The sequence below is a fragment of the Cupressus sempervirens genome, chromosome 2 (assembly GCF_028749045.1).
Source record: "Cupressus sempervirens isolate cs-2001-9-10 chromosome 2, ASM2874904v1, whole genome shotgun sequence".
NCBI classification, from domain to species: Eukaryota; Viridiplantae; Streptophyta; class Pinopsida; order Cupressales; family Cupressaceae; genus Cupressus; species Cupressus sempervirens.
Genome location: NC_143119.1, coordinates 195,053,833 through 195,072,699, shown reverse-complemented (window position 1 = coordinate 195,072,699; position 18,867 = coordinate 195,053,833). Strand labels below are relative to the sequence as shown.

The 18,867-nt window shown below is 38.9% G+C and overlaps 3 protein-coding genes across 19 annotated transcripts in view; all 3 read left to right on the top strand.

The window, feature by feature from the left end:
• Positions 1 to 18,867, top strand: part of LOC149571742 (Metallo-hydrolase/oxidoreductase superfamily protein) — a 299,690-nt gene that overhangs the window by 202,580 nt on the left and 78,243 nt on the right. For 16 of the 17 annotated variants that reach the window (XR_016359873.1, XR_016359875.1, XR_016359874.1 and 13 more), the window contains one exon: positions 3,730 to 3,815. Coding sequence is in view for 13 of the 17 variants with exons in the window: in XM_089813150.1 (XP_089669276.1) it covers positions 3,730 to 3,815 (86 nt within the window). In the remaining 4 variants the exon portion in view is untranslated. Of the gene's footprint in view, positions 1 to 166; positions 240 to 3,729; positions 3,816 to 18,867 lie in introns of those variants that run through there. The other variant, XM_089813156.1, reaches the window with a different exon arrangement.
• On the top strand, positions 7,187 to 8,479 carry LOC149571745 (uncharacterized). Its single transcript, XM_089812284.1, has 5 exons — positions 7,187 to 7,479; positions 7,619 to 7,851; positions 7,967 to 8,119; positions 8,261 to 8,344; positions 8,472 to 8,479. Exons 1-5 carry the CDS (start codon positions 7,334 to 7,336, stop codon positions 8,477 to 8,479), a joined length of 624 nt encoding a protein of 207 aa, XP_089668410.1. The 5' UTR covers positions 7,187 to 7,333.
• Positions 8,564 to 10,110, top strand: LOC149571744 (uncharacterized). The gene is made up of 2 exons (XM_089813161.1): positions 8,564 to 9,204; positions 9,339 to 10,110. Exons 1-2 carry the CDS (start codon positions 8,853 to 8,855, stop codon positions 9,545 to 9,547), a joined length of 561 nt encoding a protein of 186 aa, XP_089669287.1. The 5' UTR covers positions 8,564 to 8,852; the 3' UTR covers positions 9,548 to 10,110.

Here is an 18,867-nt window from a genome sequence, read left to right as displayed (position 1 = left end):
GACGTGCTAGTTAATTATTATGATGCTATTATATTGTTATCTTGAAATCTTAGAAAATTGGTTATCATCATGGGAAGTGGGATGATCGTTTATGAATAATAATTTGTTATGGTAAATTGTCATTATATTGAGGAATATAATATAATTGTGGAGAATTGCCTTATAGGAGCACGTCAAAGGGGAAACATTGCCAGAAAGGAATTGGGCATGGAGGCGCATCGCCATCACTGAGCAAATAGGTACAAGCCCTAAAACCATCTGGATTAATGATAACGACTAGGTAGGGAAGAGTGTACATTGGATGACCATGAGCTAACTTGTTAAATCACATATCATTTGATAGTAAAAGAGATTACTAAGCATGAATTGGAAATTGAATGAGTTTCTACCTTTGTAATTGTGTTGTTGGTTGGAGCCTTCTAATGTAGAATCACGTCTTATCATATCGACATCATGATAACTACATATCTATACATGCACATACATGTATATGCGTACATACGTAAACCAACTTTATATGTGCAAGGACGTATACACGTACTTGATATTTTGGCATATATGAAACAATTATATGGTTGGGGTTTACACATGTACACGCATATGCATACATACATATATAGGTATCTATAGATACCATGATGCTAAAAACTAAGACAATATTATTTCTTTAACCTTAGCGGTGGTCTAATATTATTTCATGCATAGCAACCTTTCATATTCTAATTTTATTTGTATCGGGCCTTATAAGTTGAGATGGCCATTTTAATTATTTATTCCGATGACTCCTTGTTGGTATTGTAACTCTTCCACTGCCACCTTCTTGTTCTTTTTATAACTGAGCACGGATTGATTTTTTTTTTGGAGACTCTTGCTATCATAGGGAGGGATATACCTCAACCTGCTCTTAATCAGGGATCAATCATTTTAAATCTCTTACTCTGTTTTCACGTGAAACGAGGATTGTATTCCTGTCATAGTGTTTGTGATCTTGTTATGGAATCAAATCGTATGGTGGATTTGACCACTAATCAAACAACTAATAACAAGCTAAGCTTGACCCACAATACAAGTTCAATTCTTGATGGCATCATTTATGATTCTTTGATATGGTAATTTATGTACTCATTCAAGGTTTTGATGATCCTCAATCTTTGCCGCAACTTCATATATTTTTCCTAGATCATGTGTTTAATTTGATGTCAACACTAGTATATGTATGTCAGACTGGAATGCTCCCTTGTTACTTTCATATATTAAATCCGCATGGAATTAGATGGGTATCGGTACATTTGAGTTATGTATCCCTGTAGTCTGGGTTAGTTGTATTTGTATGCAAGGGCTTTCTTTTATTTTGGCTGTATACACATACTTACATCAATAATGGTGATTCACTTAGTCTTCTTCTCTCTTAACCTGGTTTTCCTTATCCCATATCATGCTGGTAACCTATATTGATTTTCTTGTCACAGAGCTCTCACTATGATGAAGAGTAAAATAGATACAAATATAGTTTGCTTCATAATACTATGATAAGTCTAGATAGGACATAAGATTTGACTGTGATTATAATATAGGAAGAACACTTAAGCATGCACCCAAAAATTCATCCAGGAGGGCCATCTTGGCTGAGATGAAAATCGTTGTACCTTAGAATTATTTCCTGCATGAAAAAGAATATATTAATCATCAAAAGTTGGCTCATGGTAGTCCAATATTCAAATCCTTATTCTTAGTCGAGTGGTGGGAATGATACCCTAGTACCATGGTGCTTAGTGACTGGTTAAGTTGTTCCATGTCTTCTTTTGGGTAGGGAGGGCCTTTCTCGTTAGAGATTGTGTGGGGATAAGTTATGGTTCAAGGTTGGGTGGTTAAGCCCTTGACAATTTTTTCCCTCTCCACAAGATGTCGGACGTGCATCAGATAAAGATAAGCTATGTATTCAAATGTTGTCGGAAACATGTATTATTACTTTTATGATGTATATTCAAGTAGAAGTTAAGATTAATTGACTTGTATCATCGTTATAGTTATTTCTTTAAATGAAAGCAACTCTTATCATCAATATTATTGGCAACCAGTTAGATCGATTGATTTTCTAACTATTTGCGAGAGATAGATTTATCTGATGGATTGTTATTTCTGTCTTTCATTTATAAGAATAATGATTATGAGCATATCTTCTAATCTTATGTTATTGCCACAGTTAAGCAATTAGAAGAAAGGAATGATACAATGGCTTCTGAAGCCCTAAATGATATAGTGGCATTTGAAGACCTAAATGATATACTGGAATCTAATGCCCTAAATGATCCAATGGTGATTGATGCCCCTAAATGATACAGTGGTATCTGATGCCCTAAATGACCCAATGGTAATTGATGCCCTAATTGATACAGTGGTATGTGATGCCCTAAATGATATAGTGGTATTTAATGATATCGTCATTTGATTTTGATATAGTCGTATTTTGGATATAGTGGTATTTGTGGACTAACCTGGGTGTTTGCAGAAGCATTCCTAGAGTGATTTCAAATTCGAATTCCATGGTACATTAAATTTAATTTCCATATTAAAATCGTTGATGGTATTTTCAATTCTTAGTTATGAAAAATTTGTTTCATTGATTTTAACCATTAATCTCATTCATATGAATGTAACTGATTTAATTGTCTTCCTATGAAAATGAAGTAATAACTATATATCTTTGAATATGTTAGTTGTTAATTAAGACCTGGAAAAAGTGGATGTTACAACAGGCATGGTCATATGTAGTCTTCCTAGGAATCAATGAGAGATACTAATAGCTGAAGTCATAAGTGCTCCCTCTATGAATAACTCTCTCCTTTACCAGTATAGATGTGGGGTAGCTTTTAATGCCATGAGACAAGGAATGACCTTCTATTTGATGTGCTGAAATTTCTTCCACATTTCCTCTAATCCTTGTACCTTTTCTATAATTATGATGGTTTATCCATGTGTTCGGAGCATTTTTGTGAGAAAAGCCTATGCTTGTCCTTCAGTATCTTCTACACTTTTGTTCACTATGTCGCAAGCACAATGCCCACCACACTCTATGCTTTTATATATTCTTGTATGGGGAACTTACATAGCTGGCGGAACTAATTGTGGTTTAATTTTGCAGCTTATCTTGTATGGGCTTCATAAATAATATGTTTTCTCAATTTATCATTTTGTCTCTTCAAAAATATTTCCTTGTTATTTTTCTCCAAAATTTGCTAATTATGTCTCAAAGTTCCATAACATTCTTAAAGATCCTTTTATATTTATTGAAAAATTATCCTTTGAGCTTACATTGTTATTGAACTTATTACACATCTATTTTAGTTGGTGGGTTGTTTTGTTTCCTCCACAGTCTTTGCTGGAATAAATTGTCTGATTCTCTTCTATGCAATTTCTATGATATGTTTTCCTTGAAAATTGAGATGTCTTTGTTAACATTGATTTGTTGTTATAAAGTTTAGTTGAATGCAATTTTTTACAATTATACTCTCACTAGATGTTTTGAGCTTGGTATAAAAGAACTGGAGGTGGTAATGCACTTTTTGGAAGTTCAGAGTTATTGTACTTTTTCTCTTATCTATCACGATCTTGTTTTGTCTATATTCTTTTTGTGAATTTTATTGTGTTCCCAAAATCAAAATCTTAATATTGTATTGATGAGCAGTGCCATGATTTTCTCTAATGCATCATTTGTTGACTTATTTCTAGGTGCTATCGGGTTTAAATGTTGCAATGTGCATGGGAGCACTACACTTTGTATTGGTGGACAAGAGTTTCGTGTTATTTCAGCACCAGTAAACATGCTTTATTCTTCTTTGGTCTTTTCTTGGTTATGCATGAATTTTAATTTGATTAAAGAATAGATTTTTGGACTTGACAAGGATTTAGTTATCTAGATATTGCTGTCCTGTAGAAACAAGTTATAATTGTGTGTCTATGCCCTTGTATAAAAGTAAACATATACAAGGTAATTCTTGACTGGACAGAGTAGTTAATGTATATGTCCATCAAGATGATTTTATTTGTACACAAACATTCTGACATGTTTGTCTCATGGCTTGGGTTAAAAGTATCACTTCTATCACAATCACTATCATAAGAGGGCAATTGTAGATATGATAATGGCCGTACGGAAGTTTTGGTCTAAGAAGGCTAGAAAGAATTATTTCAGAAGGAAGCAAGTTATTGCCCTTTAAACTTCTTTTAATATCCAAGGCTAACAAAATGCTAGAGCTAGGAAAAATGTTAGCAATTTGCATTTGATCCTATGGCCTTGCATGTGAACTACTAGTCTTGCAGCAGATCAAGAAAGCCAATAATCAGAGTGAGTGAGTTTCAAAGATCAGCGTTTCGGGATGCCCATAGTTTACGGGGAAATCCATTGTAGCAATGTGGACTACATACTCATAGCCATAGCCACAATATCTAGTGATAACACCTATATATAAGATATCTGTCTGCTTATTTATTTACATGTGTACTGTAAACTTATTGGCATCCTTGATCTTGTACCTGTATCGATACCCTTGTGTTTGGTGGTTTTTGCTCCCATATTTTTGTGGATTAACAATTAATGTAGGCTACTTCATTATTTTTAATGTTTGTGTTGAGGATGTGATGATGATATTCCTATAGGGGAGTATATTAGCATTGCTGGAGATATGATTTAGAGCTTACGTGTTGCATTCATGATTATGTTTGTCATTGATGTTAACATACTGGTTATTCTGAGAAGGCTTGCAGAGTTATAGAGGTAGAAGAGATTGGCACTGTTCGTGGATTGAATATTAGCTTAAGCACACTTGAGGTTATGTTCTACAATATGTCTAGATGCTACAATTAAGAGCGCATACGAAAATTTGATGACAGGACAAATTTATGAAGATTTTAGTGAAGGTAGCTTTCAAACAACATTTCTGGAAAGCAAGTATTGTTCTTTTGATTCTGTCTCCTCACAGAGATGGAATTGGCTTAAGCGGCTTGAGATAGAGCTTGAAAGACATGTCAGAGATACCTTGGTTAAGAGGGCATAATTTGAAGATCATCAAGTGGAAAGTTATAAGACTATGAGTTGACGGTTTGCTTGTAATCTTGAATGAAGTGTAATATTGTAATGTAACATGCATTGTAATTTCATAAGAGGGTACTATATTATTATTGTAAATTGGGAAAGCTTCAAGGCCGACTCAACAACTTGTTTTAGGACTTGGTATAAAGTAAAGATGTTTTCCTTGGATAAAATGTATGGTACGCGGTCATATCTTTGTAATATGTATTGGGTGAACTTGTGAAGATCGGAATAGAGTTTGGTATGATTGAGGCATAGTGAGCTTACAAAGAACTATATTTTGCAAGACAAGTTGTTGGTTGAACAATTGTTGTTTCATGCTTGTATTATTAAAAAATAATAGTATTGAGGCTATTTTTATAGTCCTTACCATGTACCTTGCCGCATCACTGAAGTTGCATATGAACTTGAACTACTAGAGGGAAGCTGCATCCACAACGTTTTTCATGTATCATGCATGAAAAAAGTTGTGGGACAAAACATCACAATAACCACAGATCTTCCACTGCTCAATGAAGAAGGGAAATTGGTGTTTGAACTAGACAAAATCATTGATGATTGGGCCAAGACACTGCAAAACCGTAACGTGTGGGAATACTTGGTAGATGGAAACACTTGCTGCTCGATGACAATGCCACTTGGGAAGGTGAACACATTGTTCAGCATCCAACGTTGTGTTTTCTTGAGGACAAGCAAACTTTGGCATAGGAGGACTGTAATGTTCCTGTCATAAAATAAATAAATGATTAAACCTTTGTTTATGGGCCGATTGATTTAGATTATCTTGGGCCCATATTATTTTAATTTTTTGCGTAGGTGTTTGCCATGCCTCTTGTCGGTACTTAGTTTCTCCCTCAATAGGGTATTTATGTCCATGAGGTTGAGTTATTTTTAGTATGTGATTTGGATTATTTTCTTTGTACCTCAAATTCTTGTTGGAGTTCTTTATTATTCGTCATTTTGGAAGTGAAAGATCTTCCGTACTTGGCTATTCCGGTTTCAATGGGATTCAATCCTCACCCTATTCCGTTTTTATATTACTTTGCTTCGAATTTGGCACATTTGGAGTCATAGTTCCAAAAATCGCCATGAAATCGCCAAAATCGCCGAAATCGCGATAAGATTCATGGCTCCCGATTTTTTTGGAATCGGAAATCGCTGGTGGCGATTTTTTCTTGTGAATCGCCTGAATCGCCAAAATCGGCGATTCATGGCAAAAATCGCCAAAATCGCCATCGTGAATCTCCAGAAATCGGCCGCGGCAGCAAGGATAGAAAGTTCAATTTTTTTAAAAGAACACATGTTTTATTTGCTTTCTAAGTTGACTTTCCTCTTTGTTATAACCCTAAAGAGCCTTCTATTTGCTTAGTATGAGTAGAAGAGAGGAAGAGTGAGAGAGAAGAAGAGAAAAGAGAATCCATAGGTTTCCAACTGGCAAGAAGGAAGAGCACCAAAGAGATCAGAAGTCCATTTGGGGAGGCCATAAATTGCATTGGGAGCATTAAGGAGTCAATATCAACACTCCTCAACTCATTTGCAAGAGGTAAGTGTTGGTTTTTTTTTTTGCATGTTAGTGTAGTATGCATTTTTTGTTAAATTTTTTTAGTGTTCATTTGCAAATCTTGAATGTTTTTTATTTTTAGTTTTACTAAATTGCAAACTAGGGTTTGTTGTTTTGTAGTTTTTGTTTATTAGTTGCAAACTTTGATTTTTTACATGAATTTTTTTATTGCAGCAGCCCTTTGCTTTCATTTTCCAATTTCCACAATGGGTAAAAAAGATGAATGCTGGAAATATAATGAAGAGTTTCCTGGGAGAACCAAATATCAAACAAAATGTATATTTTGCAAAGAAAAAATAAATTCGGGAGGTATCTATAGATTGAAATACCACATTGCTGGCATACCTGGCCATGATGTCACAGTTTACACTCAACAAACCGCTGAGGCAAAACGCTCTTGTTTAGTGGCATTAGAAAAAATTGAACAAGACAAGTTGACTAAGAAAATGCAACTTGAAGGGTTAAGAGGTATTGGCTCCCATGCTCCCACATCCGCAACCGCATCTACATCTGCAAGTGCATCTGCATCAGCTTCCGCATCCGTAGGTTGTGTTGGAGAGGGTTCTTCTAGGCCTCCTTTTCATCCTAGTGCTAGTGCTCATGTGAGTGTTAGTGGTAGTCGGTCTCATACTGAGACAGAGTCCAACACCAACCTATTGCGGCCTAGAGTGCGGAAAAGCAGAATGGATAGTTACTTTGTGCCCCGCACTACTCCTGGCTCCCAACCCACGCTTGAGGGCATGGGTTTAAACAAGGAGATTCATGATGCTGCCAGAAAAGAGATTTGCAAATTCTGGTACTTTTGCAACATTCCATTTATTGCAGCCAGGTAATTGATTCTTTTTTCTTTGTTATCTTCAAAGTTAAAGTTAAAAGTAAAAGTAAAACTTTAATTATATCTACTTGTTTTATGATTTTAGTTTTTGACATCTAAATTTCTAATCAATATCATTATCTATTTGTGACAGGACTCCTTATTGGCAGAACATGATAGATGCAGTTACCATTTGTGGTCCGGGGTTTAAAGCCCCAACTGAGGCTGAGTTGAGTGGATGCCTCCTGGAGGAAATGGTTGAGGATATGAGGCATGAGCTTGAGGACAACCGAAAGGAGTGGATCGAAAAGGGTTGCACCATCATGACTGATGGTTGGACAGATAGGAGGGGAAGAACACTCCTCAATTTTCTTGTATCCTGTGGAGGTGATTGATCATTCTACTTTCCTACATACATAATTTTGAATCGTGATTGACTATTTCAAATTTTGATTTGTTGATTGCTAATAGTAATTATAATTCGTTGTTTTGTTACTTGTAGGATATACCATGTTCCTCAAATCCATTGATGCTTTTGCTCATGTAAAAAACGCCACATACTTATGTGAGGTTATTGAGGAAGTTATAGCAGAGGTGGGGGAACAACATGTGGTGCAAGTGGTGACGGATAATGCAGCAAGTTATGTTGCTGCAGGTAAACTTTTAACTTTTTAAGTTTTGAAAATAAATTTATTTGAATTTTGAACTTTTTCTAATTCTAACTTAGAATTTCTAAGTTTCCTAAGTTCTAACATGTTTGAAATTTGAATTTCTAATTATCTTAAAATTGTTGTAGGCAAACTTTTGATGGAGAGGCACCCTACCATATTTTGGTCCCCTTGTGCAGCACACTGCCTTGACCTCATGTTGGAGGAAATTGGCAAACTTGAGTGGGTCAAGTCATGTGTGGAAAGGGCAAAAAACATATGTAAGTTTATTTATAATCATTCATTTGTCCTTAGCACAATGAGGAAGTACACAGGAGACAAAGAGTTAGCTCGTCCAAGGATCATGAGGTTTGCCTCGAATTTCATCACCTTGCAGTCCTTGTTGACATCAAGGGATGATTTGAGGAGCATGTTTGTTGGGCGGAAGTGGATTTCATCTTCCTATGCTACGACCACTGCAGGGATAGATGTGGTGGATTGCATATTTGATGATGATGGTTTTTGGAAACCTGCTAGAGAAATACTTAAGGTAATTTTATTGCAATTTAACATTTAATATTTTACAGTTTACTATGCTAATTGTTTAATGATTTAGTTTTACCTTATATTATTGAATTATTCTATGTTTAAGTTTTGACTCAAATTTTTGTTTTACTTTATATGTAGGCCACTGAGCCTCTTGTATCTCTCCTACGAACTGCTGATGGGGAGAAGCCCTCTATGGGCTACATATATGAGGGCATGGATAGGGCCAAGGAGGCCATTAGAGCTCAGTATGCAGGAATGCAGGAGAAGTATGCCCCTATTTGGGACATCATTGATAGGAGATGGCAGAATCAGCTCCACAGACCCATCCATGCAGCAGCTTACTTTTTGAATTCGGCATTTCGTTTCTGTCTTGACTTCAAGGCGGATGAGGAGGTTCTCACTGGATTATATACAGTGATCCAGAGGTTGAGTACTGATGAGGATAGCAGTGCTGCAATTATTGAGCTTGATAAGTTCAATAATAAAGAAGGGCCACTTTTCTCTAGCAGGGTAGCCATAGATGCTCGGGAAACAATACAGCCAGGTAAAAATTAAATAATATATTCAATGTTCATGAATCTAGATTCTAAACTTAAAGTTGATTATGTAATTTTAGAGTTAACTTGTAATTTGTAATTTGTAAATGAGACTAATTATTTTTATTTTCCCTTATTTCAGATAGATGGTGGCAAATGTTTGGGGCCACAACCCCAAAACTTCAAAAAATTGCCATTCGTATTCTGAGTCAGCCAAGCAGCACTTCTGGATGTGAGCGCAGTTGGTCCATGTTCGAGCACATCCACTCGAAGAGGAGAAACAGGTTGACAGTGCAGAGGTTGAATGATCTTGTCTTCGTTCATTACAACCTCTGTCTTAGGATCAGATAGATTTTGGGCACTGACTCCTCTCCGATCATTTTGGAGGAGATTGATCCAGAATCAGAGTGGCTCACATAGGTTGTAGATCCAGTCTTCACTGAGGAAGACCGTGCGTGGATTGACCAAGTGGATATAGAGGCTGAGGCAGCTAGAGCACGTTCTTCAAGCATTGGTAGACGCACACGTGCACGCACAAACACAGGCCCTAGCGACATTCGTGAGCCCATCTTATATGCGGGAGATATGGCTCGACAGTCCTCTAGGACCTACATTAGACGCCTTGCTACTAGGCAGACTGGATACTCAGAGGCTGAGGCTGAGGCTGTAGCCGAGCTTGAGGATGATGTTGAGGATGATGATGACTATGAGCCTGAGGCTTGAGCTGGAGCCTTGTTTTTATATTTTGTTTACAGATATTGATACTGAATCATTGATAGACATATGTTTCAAAGTTTCAAACTTTCATGGATCTTCATCTTAGATTCTTACATAAATTTATGATTTGATGTCTTATGGATCATCTTACATACATTCTATGATTTAAATCATTATGATCATTTGATTTCTATTTACTTCAGCTAGCCTACAATTTACATTTTAGATAACATAGTTACGTATGTGATGGATTTTATGTTTCATGTTTATGTATGTTAAGTTTTAACTTCTATTTGATGATGTTATAGTGTGCTTAAGTTATATTCAATAAAGGGTGCATGAAATAAGTTTTAAATTGTTAAAATCTTTAAATTTAAAGGGTTTTTTCAAATTTGCCGATTCACGATTCGATTCGGCCTTGCCGATTCCGATCCGATTCCGATTCACGTTTCTTTGTTTGGAGTGCTATCTTGTCTGCAATTATATTCCTCAATTGATTTTCAAATACTTGTGTTGGTACATATCACAATTGGTCTTGTTATCTCATTAACTCAAATTGCATTGGTTTTCGGCATCTTGGCTTCGACCGTACGACCTGCCAGGCATACGATTTGCAAGCTACCAATATCGTACGGTCTTTGAGTCTCTTCCTTCATGCTCCACACACCTTCACCTCCCTCTGGACATCCAATTGCCGCCATGCCTTGTATTGTCATACGTCCATCCTGCCCACACCTCCATGCAATTTTCCCCTCTGTATGACACACCCATTCTTCCCTCCATATAGACCCAACTATCCTTCTTCACCGTACAAACATACGGGTGTTGGAGCATCCTAAGGCTAATGGAAATCTTGCATCACCCAAAAAGATATTTGTTTTTTGTTTGTTTTAGAGTTAGATGTGACTGTTTGTATTGGCAAACTCTTATTTGTTATTTCCAATTACCGTGGGCTTAGATTCATATGGTGGACATATCATGGAGCATTATCCTAAGGGTGCATAATCTTATGTGACATCTAGTGGAAGTCATGTTTCATCTTCCCGAGTTCTGATTTCCTATGTTGTTCTTCATACAATGACTAGTGTTTAATCTAGCATGGTTCTATATTCAAGAGTTAGCTTACGCGTGTTTACCGTACTGGTAAATTAATCAACGCATACAGACAATGGAAGAGAATAGTAGAATTATATTCGCATATGCCAGACATACATTATGCTTCATAAGATTCGCAATAGTAGATGATTCATGATTTACAATGATCCTAGACGGGATATAAATACTACCGCCGAACCTTCCCGAAGGAGTCCGTCGGCCACAACGTTACATCCGCTACAAACTATTTACCCGTCGGCTACAAAATACAAAACACCGACGACAGTCAATCTGTCGGCTACAGAAACACCCTTGGAACCATCCAGTCGGCTGACACCATCCCCCCCAAAAAAACAGTAGTCTCCTGACGACTAACAAAATATCTGAGACAAATTAACAAACAAAATACATTAATGAACTAACTGCAACAAGAAAAATCTGCTTCTGTCCCATCACTTCCACATTCATCCCGTGCCTGTAGCCTCTGCTAACACAATACTGTCTCCTCAAGCTGACCTTGATAGTCACCCGTGCTGCTTTCTCTGTCCAACTCCTCGGTACCCTGAGCCAAGTGTTGCTGCACTGCCTCCAACTGGATGGTCAGCACCTTCCGAGCTCTCTACGCATCCACCAAGACAGCTTCATAGCCAACACCTGCTCCCATTGCCGCTGGTACACAGAAAGTCCATGCCTGCAGCAACTTCAACTCTGCTCAACTAGTCAGACTCCCACGATTGATGTCCGCAACGACTGGGGGTCGCTGCCCTCGCCGCCAAGGCCAAATTAACACTTCGCAACCCACACATAAATGCATAGAGCACACCATCTTTGTCATCTTCTGCCGATTCTACACCTTTCTGGCAACGACGGATGCGTTCCCTTTCCTTTGGCATCATTTGTAACTCATTCTGAACAACTTGAATCTGTCATCTTTTTTTTTTTTTTTAATATTTATTTTTTTAGCAACCCCTCTCTTCTATTTGTGTGTTACTGTTTCGCCAACTTGTCACGGCACACAGAATTGATTCTCCCCAAGCCTCCGTTCAAACGACTCAGGGAGGTAATAGAAAAAACTTCATCTGATATCGGCTACTGGCTTGATCTGCACGGGATAATGTTCGCCAATCCCTAATAGCAAACACTTGACACTGCCTTTGCAGTCTTCATAAATTAAGTTTTAAGCTCGACTCTGTCTCTTCTTAATGCGCGGGAACGTTGTCCTCCAATTGCAACCCGCGGAAGAGTCTTAAGACGATGGAGTTCTTTTTGTTATAGCTCGTGGACCTTTCCTTTTTACCTGCGGAGATTGTTTGCGGGGTCTTTTTGGCGGAGGAGTTTAGAGTTAGAGCCCGCGGGGCTTTTTATTTACCCGCGGACAGTCTGTCCGCGGGGCCTTTGGCTTCCTCGCCTGCGGACTATCAGTTGCCCGTGGGGCTTTTTCTTAAACGCCTGTGGACAGATTGTTGCCCGTGGGGCTTTCCTGTCCGTGGGGCCCCGCAATTTTTCTTTTATTTTTATTTTTTTTGTTGTTTTTTTCAAAAAATATACAAAGCGCCTCAAATTTGCCTCTAATCGTCGCCATTCGGCAATGACGAAGGAGTCCCCTTCTGCGACAATGACAGAGTCTTCTTGGCACCATATATTTTGAATTTGGATCCGTTGACTGCTAGAGGTACCTTCTGCCCGTCCAAAGTTGATAATCTGATCACTCCATTGTCGTCAACCTTCCGAATTTGATATGGTCCAACCCATCTGGCCTTAAACTTTTTCATTTTGATTTCATTCCGACCGTCGTACGCCTTACGTCTATTCTGTGCCACCTTCGTCGCCCACTGTGCTTGCGGTCGTCGCGCAACTGGATTATTTCCTTGCTATTGGTGCCCTTACACTAATTTTATGCTGCGGCGTAACTTTTTCTTTTCGAGCAGTCCATTCACCATGTACCAAATAGTGGGATCTTTCGTTTTTTTGTGTTCAGATTGTATGTTCTTCCCCTCAGCTTCAACCATGGCAACTTTTCCTTCTTCCGCTTCCCTGCATTCCTCCGGACATTCGTTTTCCTCCTTTTTCTCACCTTCGTCGATCTTTAGCATATTACAACTCGGAAAGAGTTCGTAGTCTTCTATCTGCCAATGGTAAAGGCTATTCACCGAGTCTAGGTCGTCGCCACTCAATACTCCTTCATCCGGTTCCATTCTCCTCTTTCCTTCGTCATCACTCTCGCCTTCACTATCAGCATCTAACGATGCTGCCTCCTCGCCAACCATTTGCGTGTGCAGGTCAATTATGAATCTTTTGCCTCCGCGCTCCATTGATAGGGTATTTCGTTTCCAATCATGTTTTACTTTTGCTTGCACCAACCAATCCCGTCCTAGAATAGCATCATATCCTTTTCTTTTCAATGGAATGACTACGAAATCCAATAAAAATGGTTGCGTACCAATGGTTACTGGTTGTGCCCTCAAGGTTCCTAACGGTTTGATCCCGTGCTGGTCCACCGTGAGCAACTGGAATGTAGGTGGCCACAGCGTCGGTTTCCCCAACTTCTTCCAAGTATCCTCCGGTAAGACATTCACGCCGGACCCTCCATCAACAATTGTCTCTGTCAAAACATTTCCCAAAATCCCCATCTCGACGATCGCCGGATGCCGTCCGGAGGTGAGTGCTAGCAGCATTGGGTCTGTTGCCGTCACTTTCCTATTGTCCCTTCCCGTGTCCATTTCTTTCGAAAACGGTGTATGATTCAGAATGGCCATCTGTAACTGGGGCATTGTGAGGAGGAGGTCATTTATCTTTAGCGGTATTTCCGTTTGTAAGATCTGTCGTACAATGCTTTGTTCTGCAAAGTTCTTTGCCAAGGTGTCGGTGATGTCCTTCAATTGAGATGTCCCTGCCGACGATGCCTTTCCAATTTCCGCTTGCATTTCCCCCAATTTTCTTTTTTCCTTCGCTTGCCTTCGTGTAATTGCCAGAACCTCCTCTACATCTGTGCCGACAGTGATCAAGTTTACTCTAGACTTTGGACACTTGGAATCTTTGTGATCGTCGGGTCCGCACCATCTACATAATAATTTCGGTGTGTTTGCCACTGTACAATCCCGCGCAAAATGACCCCACAAATTACATGCTCGGCATTGAATGATCGGCCGTCCGTTTGCATCATACTGGGTTCGACTTCGGCTCCCATTATTATTGTTATTGTTTGCATTGTTGTTATTTTGCTCTCTGTTATTATTCCTGTACCCCCCGGATGTGGCACCATCAATGTTTGCATTTCCGTTACTGCCCGACGGGGAAGCCTGCTGCGTAAGAAGCACCTGCGGAGATCCTCTTGTCTTCATGTTAAAGGGACAGCCCTTTGTCGAATGGCCCATGATCTGACAGATGTCACAAAATTGGTTCTTTGGACACGATCCTTTAGTATGACCGTTGGTCTTACTCTCCATGCACCACAGTTCACTGCCTTTTGGCTCCTTCTGCATGTTTTTAAACTCCTTCATCATGCAAACCATATCCTTCTGTAGGGCACGAACCTTCTTGTTGCTGCCTTCGTCGTCGCTGCTATCATCTCCAGCAGGCTCATCGTCATCAAAATCAGAAGAGCTAGTTTTCTTCTTCTTTGTCTTCTACTCACTTTCAAGGTCGAGTGCTCTGTTATACGCGTCCACATATGACGACAGTGGCACAATTTTCATTTTCCTCCGCAACTTCGATCGTAGGCTGTCCACGAACCATCTTTTCTGCAATCCGTCCGTTGGCTTGCTTTCCATTTTGTTTATTGTCTTTTAATCTCCTGGCGTAGACGCGGACAGTTTCGTGCTTCCCCTGTTTGGTATTGAAAATCTCTGCTACGATTTCATTATCATCCCGCAAGAGTTTAAATTTCGCCAGGAACTCCTTTTTAATGTTATCCCAAGTATTCAGCTTTTGTGGATTCGTATCTGAAAACCAATCAATCGCCACACCTCGTAGGGTTGTTGGAAATTGCCTGACCCATTCATTGGCATCTATGATTCCATTTGCCCGCCAGATCATCTCACATGTGTTACAATGTCGGATGGGGTCGGCGGTACCATCGCCTTCAAACTTCGGCAGCTTTTCTTTGGGTCCCGCTATCACAACACTGGAGGTCTACACTGTCACACCAGAGATCTGCACTCCCGCACCGGCGATCTACACTCCCACACCGGCGGTCTGCACTCCCACACCGGCGAACTGCTCTCCCACACCGGCAGACTACACTCCCACGCCGGAGGTGTGGATAGCTGCGAACCTTGGTGAAGAAGAAGGATCTTTTGAAGTTGTTTCCCGCGGAAGTCTATCCTAGACGAAGAGGTCACTCCACGCTCGTGCTCCCTCGGCACTGCGAGCCGTGTGAGTTAATGCTCTTTCGTCCGAATTTTCTTCCCTTGGCGAACACAATTTCAAGAACTCATCCCGTGCTTCTTCCACCAATTCCACCCGCTGCCGAGTCTCCTCCAACAATTCTTCTGCGCTTCGATTTCCGTCGGCAATCTTCTGAAATCTCCGTCGGCGTTAGGCTTGCTGTGGCAGAATTAAATTCTCTTGCGTAGTACGGGTTCCATCTTTTTCCTTGACCTTATTCCGATCTTTGTTAAGCTGATTTGACATTAATCTTCATTCCTCCCACCTTCCAGATTCATAAGGCAACGACGCCAAATGTTTACCGTACTGGTAAATTAATCAATGCATACAGACAATGGAACAGAATAGCAGAATTATATTCGCATATGCCAGACATAAATTATAATTCATAAGATTCGCAATAGTAGATGATTCATGATTTACAATGATCCTAGATGGGATATAAATACTACCGCCGAACCTTCCTGAAGGAGTCTGTCGGCCACAACATTACATCTGCTACAAACTATTTACCCGTCGGCTACAAAATACAAAACACTGACGACAGTCAATCCGTCGGCTACAGAAACACCGTCGGAACCATCCAGTCGGCTGACAACGCGTAGTTGGATCTAATCAGTTTACTAATGTTTGGACCTATACGTGAGGCCGCATAATGTTATCTCTTGTATTATGTATTCGGTCATTAATTAATTGAGGATCAATCCTATACTGTAATGCACGTTTCTTATTATTGGAGATTTGGAACTCAAAGCTGACCTATGTGTCTTGATGGCTATATAGCTAATGTCCTTGATTCTTATGAAGGAGGAATGGAAGTAGTATCATTCAAGAAGATAATTGGGGGAAGGTTGGGTAGCAAACTTTGGTCTGTAATCTAGAATGTATTTGGTTGTAACTAGGAAGGCATTACAACCTGACATATTGCATATTTGATCAATCGAGCTGTCTTATGAGTTAGTGCAATGTATGGTGAACATTTTCTATAATTGAAGATCCATTGATAATCGAGTGTTTTCTTGCAATTATATCTTGTGTACTCCTACTAACTTGTATTTTTTGGGGGCTTGGTCATCTCCTTTGGGGGTACACTTGCCTTGTACTGCATCATATGGTATCAAAGCGAGAGGTTGAGCTTGTTGGTGATTTGTCAGAGATTGTGTGGTTTTTATAATTGCTGATCTAATCTTGGTTAGACTCGGAGAGCTTGCGAAGGCTTTACATCCTTGATTGTGATGTGGTAGATTGAAGTTTCGACTCATAATTGTAATGGATTTGTTCAAGTTTTGTTTGGAATCTTGTTACTGACCTATTGATCCTTGTTGGTGTACCTATTGCCAAAGTTTGAGGCACTTGCACCTATTGTAGTCAATATGCCGCCTAGAAGAATAAACCCTAGGAGGCTGGAGAATATGTTTGAAGAATTCAAGGCTGAGATGAGGAATGAGATCCGAAATGTCTTGAATGGATTGAGAAGAAACCCTGAAGTTGAAGAAGAATATGTTGGAGGTTTTGAAGATCTTGAAGTACCTGAAGTAGAGATCCTTGCAGAAGAAGAAAGATTGTTGAAGGCTATGGCACAATTTGGTAAGAGTCATAGAATGGGAGTTTCAAATTATACTGTTTCTTTAGATCTTGAGGAATTGATAGATTGGATTGATGAGCTTGAGGATTATTTTGAGCTTGAAAACATTGTAGATCCATAGAGAGTTAGGTTAGCACAAACTAAGTTGTAAGGTTATGCTGCGTTTTGGTGGAAAGAGTTACAAAAGGATAGAGAAGATAATGATGAACTTATGATTAATAGATGGAAACCCATGGTTTTTAGATTGAAAGCTGAATTCATCCCTGAAGATTATGAACTTGAATTGTTTAAGATGTTGCAGAACTTGAAGTCAAAAGATATGTCTATGAAGGGTTATACTAAAGAATTTTACAAAATTCAAATCAGATCTGGACATTGTGAATCTCATAAAGAAGAGGTGGCAAGGTATGTTAATGGTTTGAAATTCAATGTTTAGGGTGAATTGGGTATGTTGAAACTTACTTCAATTGAAGATGCTTATCAGTATGTATTGAAAGCTAAAGAAAAGTTAGGAAGAAAGCAAGTTACTAAAATTGATAAGGGTCAACAATTTGTTTTTGAAAATAAATTTATTTTCAGAGATACTTGTTTTGAATGTGGTAACAATGGACACCGAGCTTTTGAATGTCCTAATGTGAAAGTTGACAAACAAAATTTGGTAGTACAGGAAGAACAAAAAGTGAAATCTTCTGATGTTTATTTGGCTTCAGCAGAAGTTGGAGAATCTCTTTTGATGAGTAGTATCACATTGGCTAAGCATGATGTTGAACCAGTGCAGGGAAGGAACTTATTCCAAACTATTTGTAAGTCTAGAGGTAAATTTTCCAAAGTTATTATGGATGAAGGTAGCACTGATAATCTTGTTTCTGAAGAAATGGCTAGCAAACTCCATATGGTATTAGTTGGTTTCAAGATGATCATTGGGTGTAGGTTAGAGGACAATGTCTTGTTAATTTCAGTATTGGACCTTTAAAGGATGAAGTTTTATGTGATGTAGTAGACATGTGTGCTTGTCATGTTTTACTTGGTAGACCTTGGTAGTTTGACAAAGGAGCTATACATGATTGTAGATAGAATACCGTTATAGTTGAGAAAGACGGTAAGAAATTTTTTTTGATTCGTTTGAATGATGAAGTTATCAAAGCAAAGAACCCAAGTGTTTTTAAGGCTTTTAGTTTGAAGATAGTAGAATTTGTAGTTGAGGTTCCTACTGTCGAAAGATAGTTGTCTGATCTTGTGATTAAGAGCAGAGGTAATGATGCAATGCAAGGCATGAAATCCCCAAAAGAGATGTCCTAGCTTGTAGTAATTAACCACACAACAGAATATAAACATTAACTCAGGGATTTAGATTGACAACAATGCCAAATCTCTTATGATATTTTCATCCTACATGCGTAGCTATAAGGCCTTCTGGGTTCTAGCCAAATGCATAAGCAATTACAATAGTAATTTTGCACGATCTCGCAAGATCCAAACCCTAGCTAGCCTAGATCTACAATCTGGTAGAAACCCCAAGAAGAATCTAAACTTCTGCTCGCAAGCCACCAAGCAACCTTCTTGTTCAATAAGCCAAACTTAGCTACTATCTCTGCTAAACTTAGCTCCTTCTCAGCTACTCCATCTTCTCCATGCTAAAAGACCCTCTACTTATACTAAACCAAGCCACAAGTCGGCCTAGCACAATAGACGTTAAATAAACACTCACATTAAATACACCCTCAAGCCATAAGTCGGCTTGGCATCAAACATTAAATACATGAAATAATTAAATACTTAGGACAAGCCCCAAGTTTATAGTGCATAACAAACTCAAAATACCACATAAGAATATGCGCAGTTAGACATAGGTCCATGTCTCATCCAACGATCCAAATCCAAGAGCGCA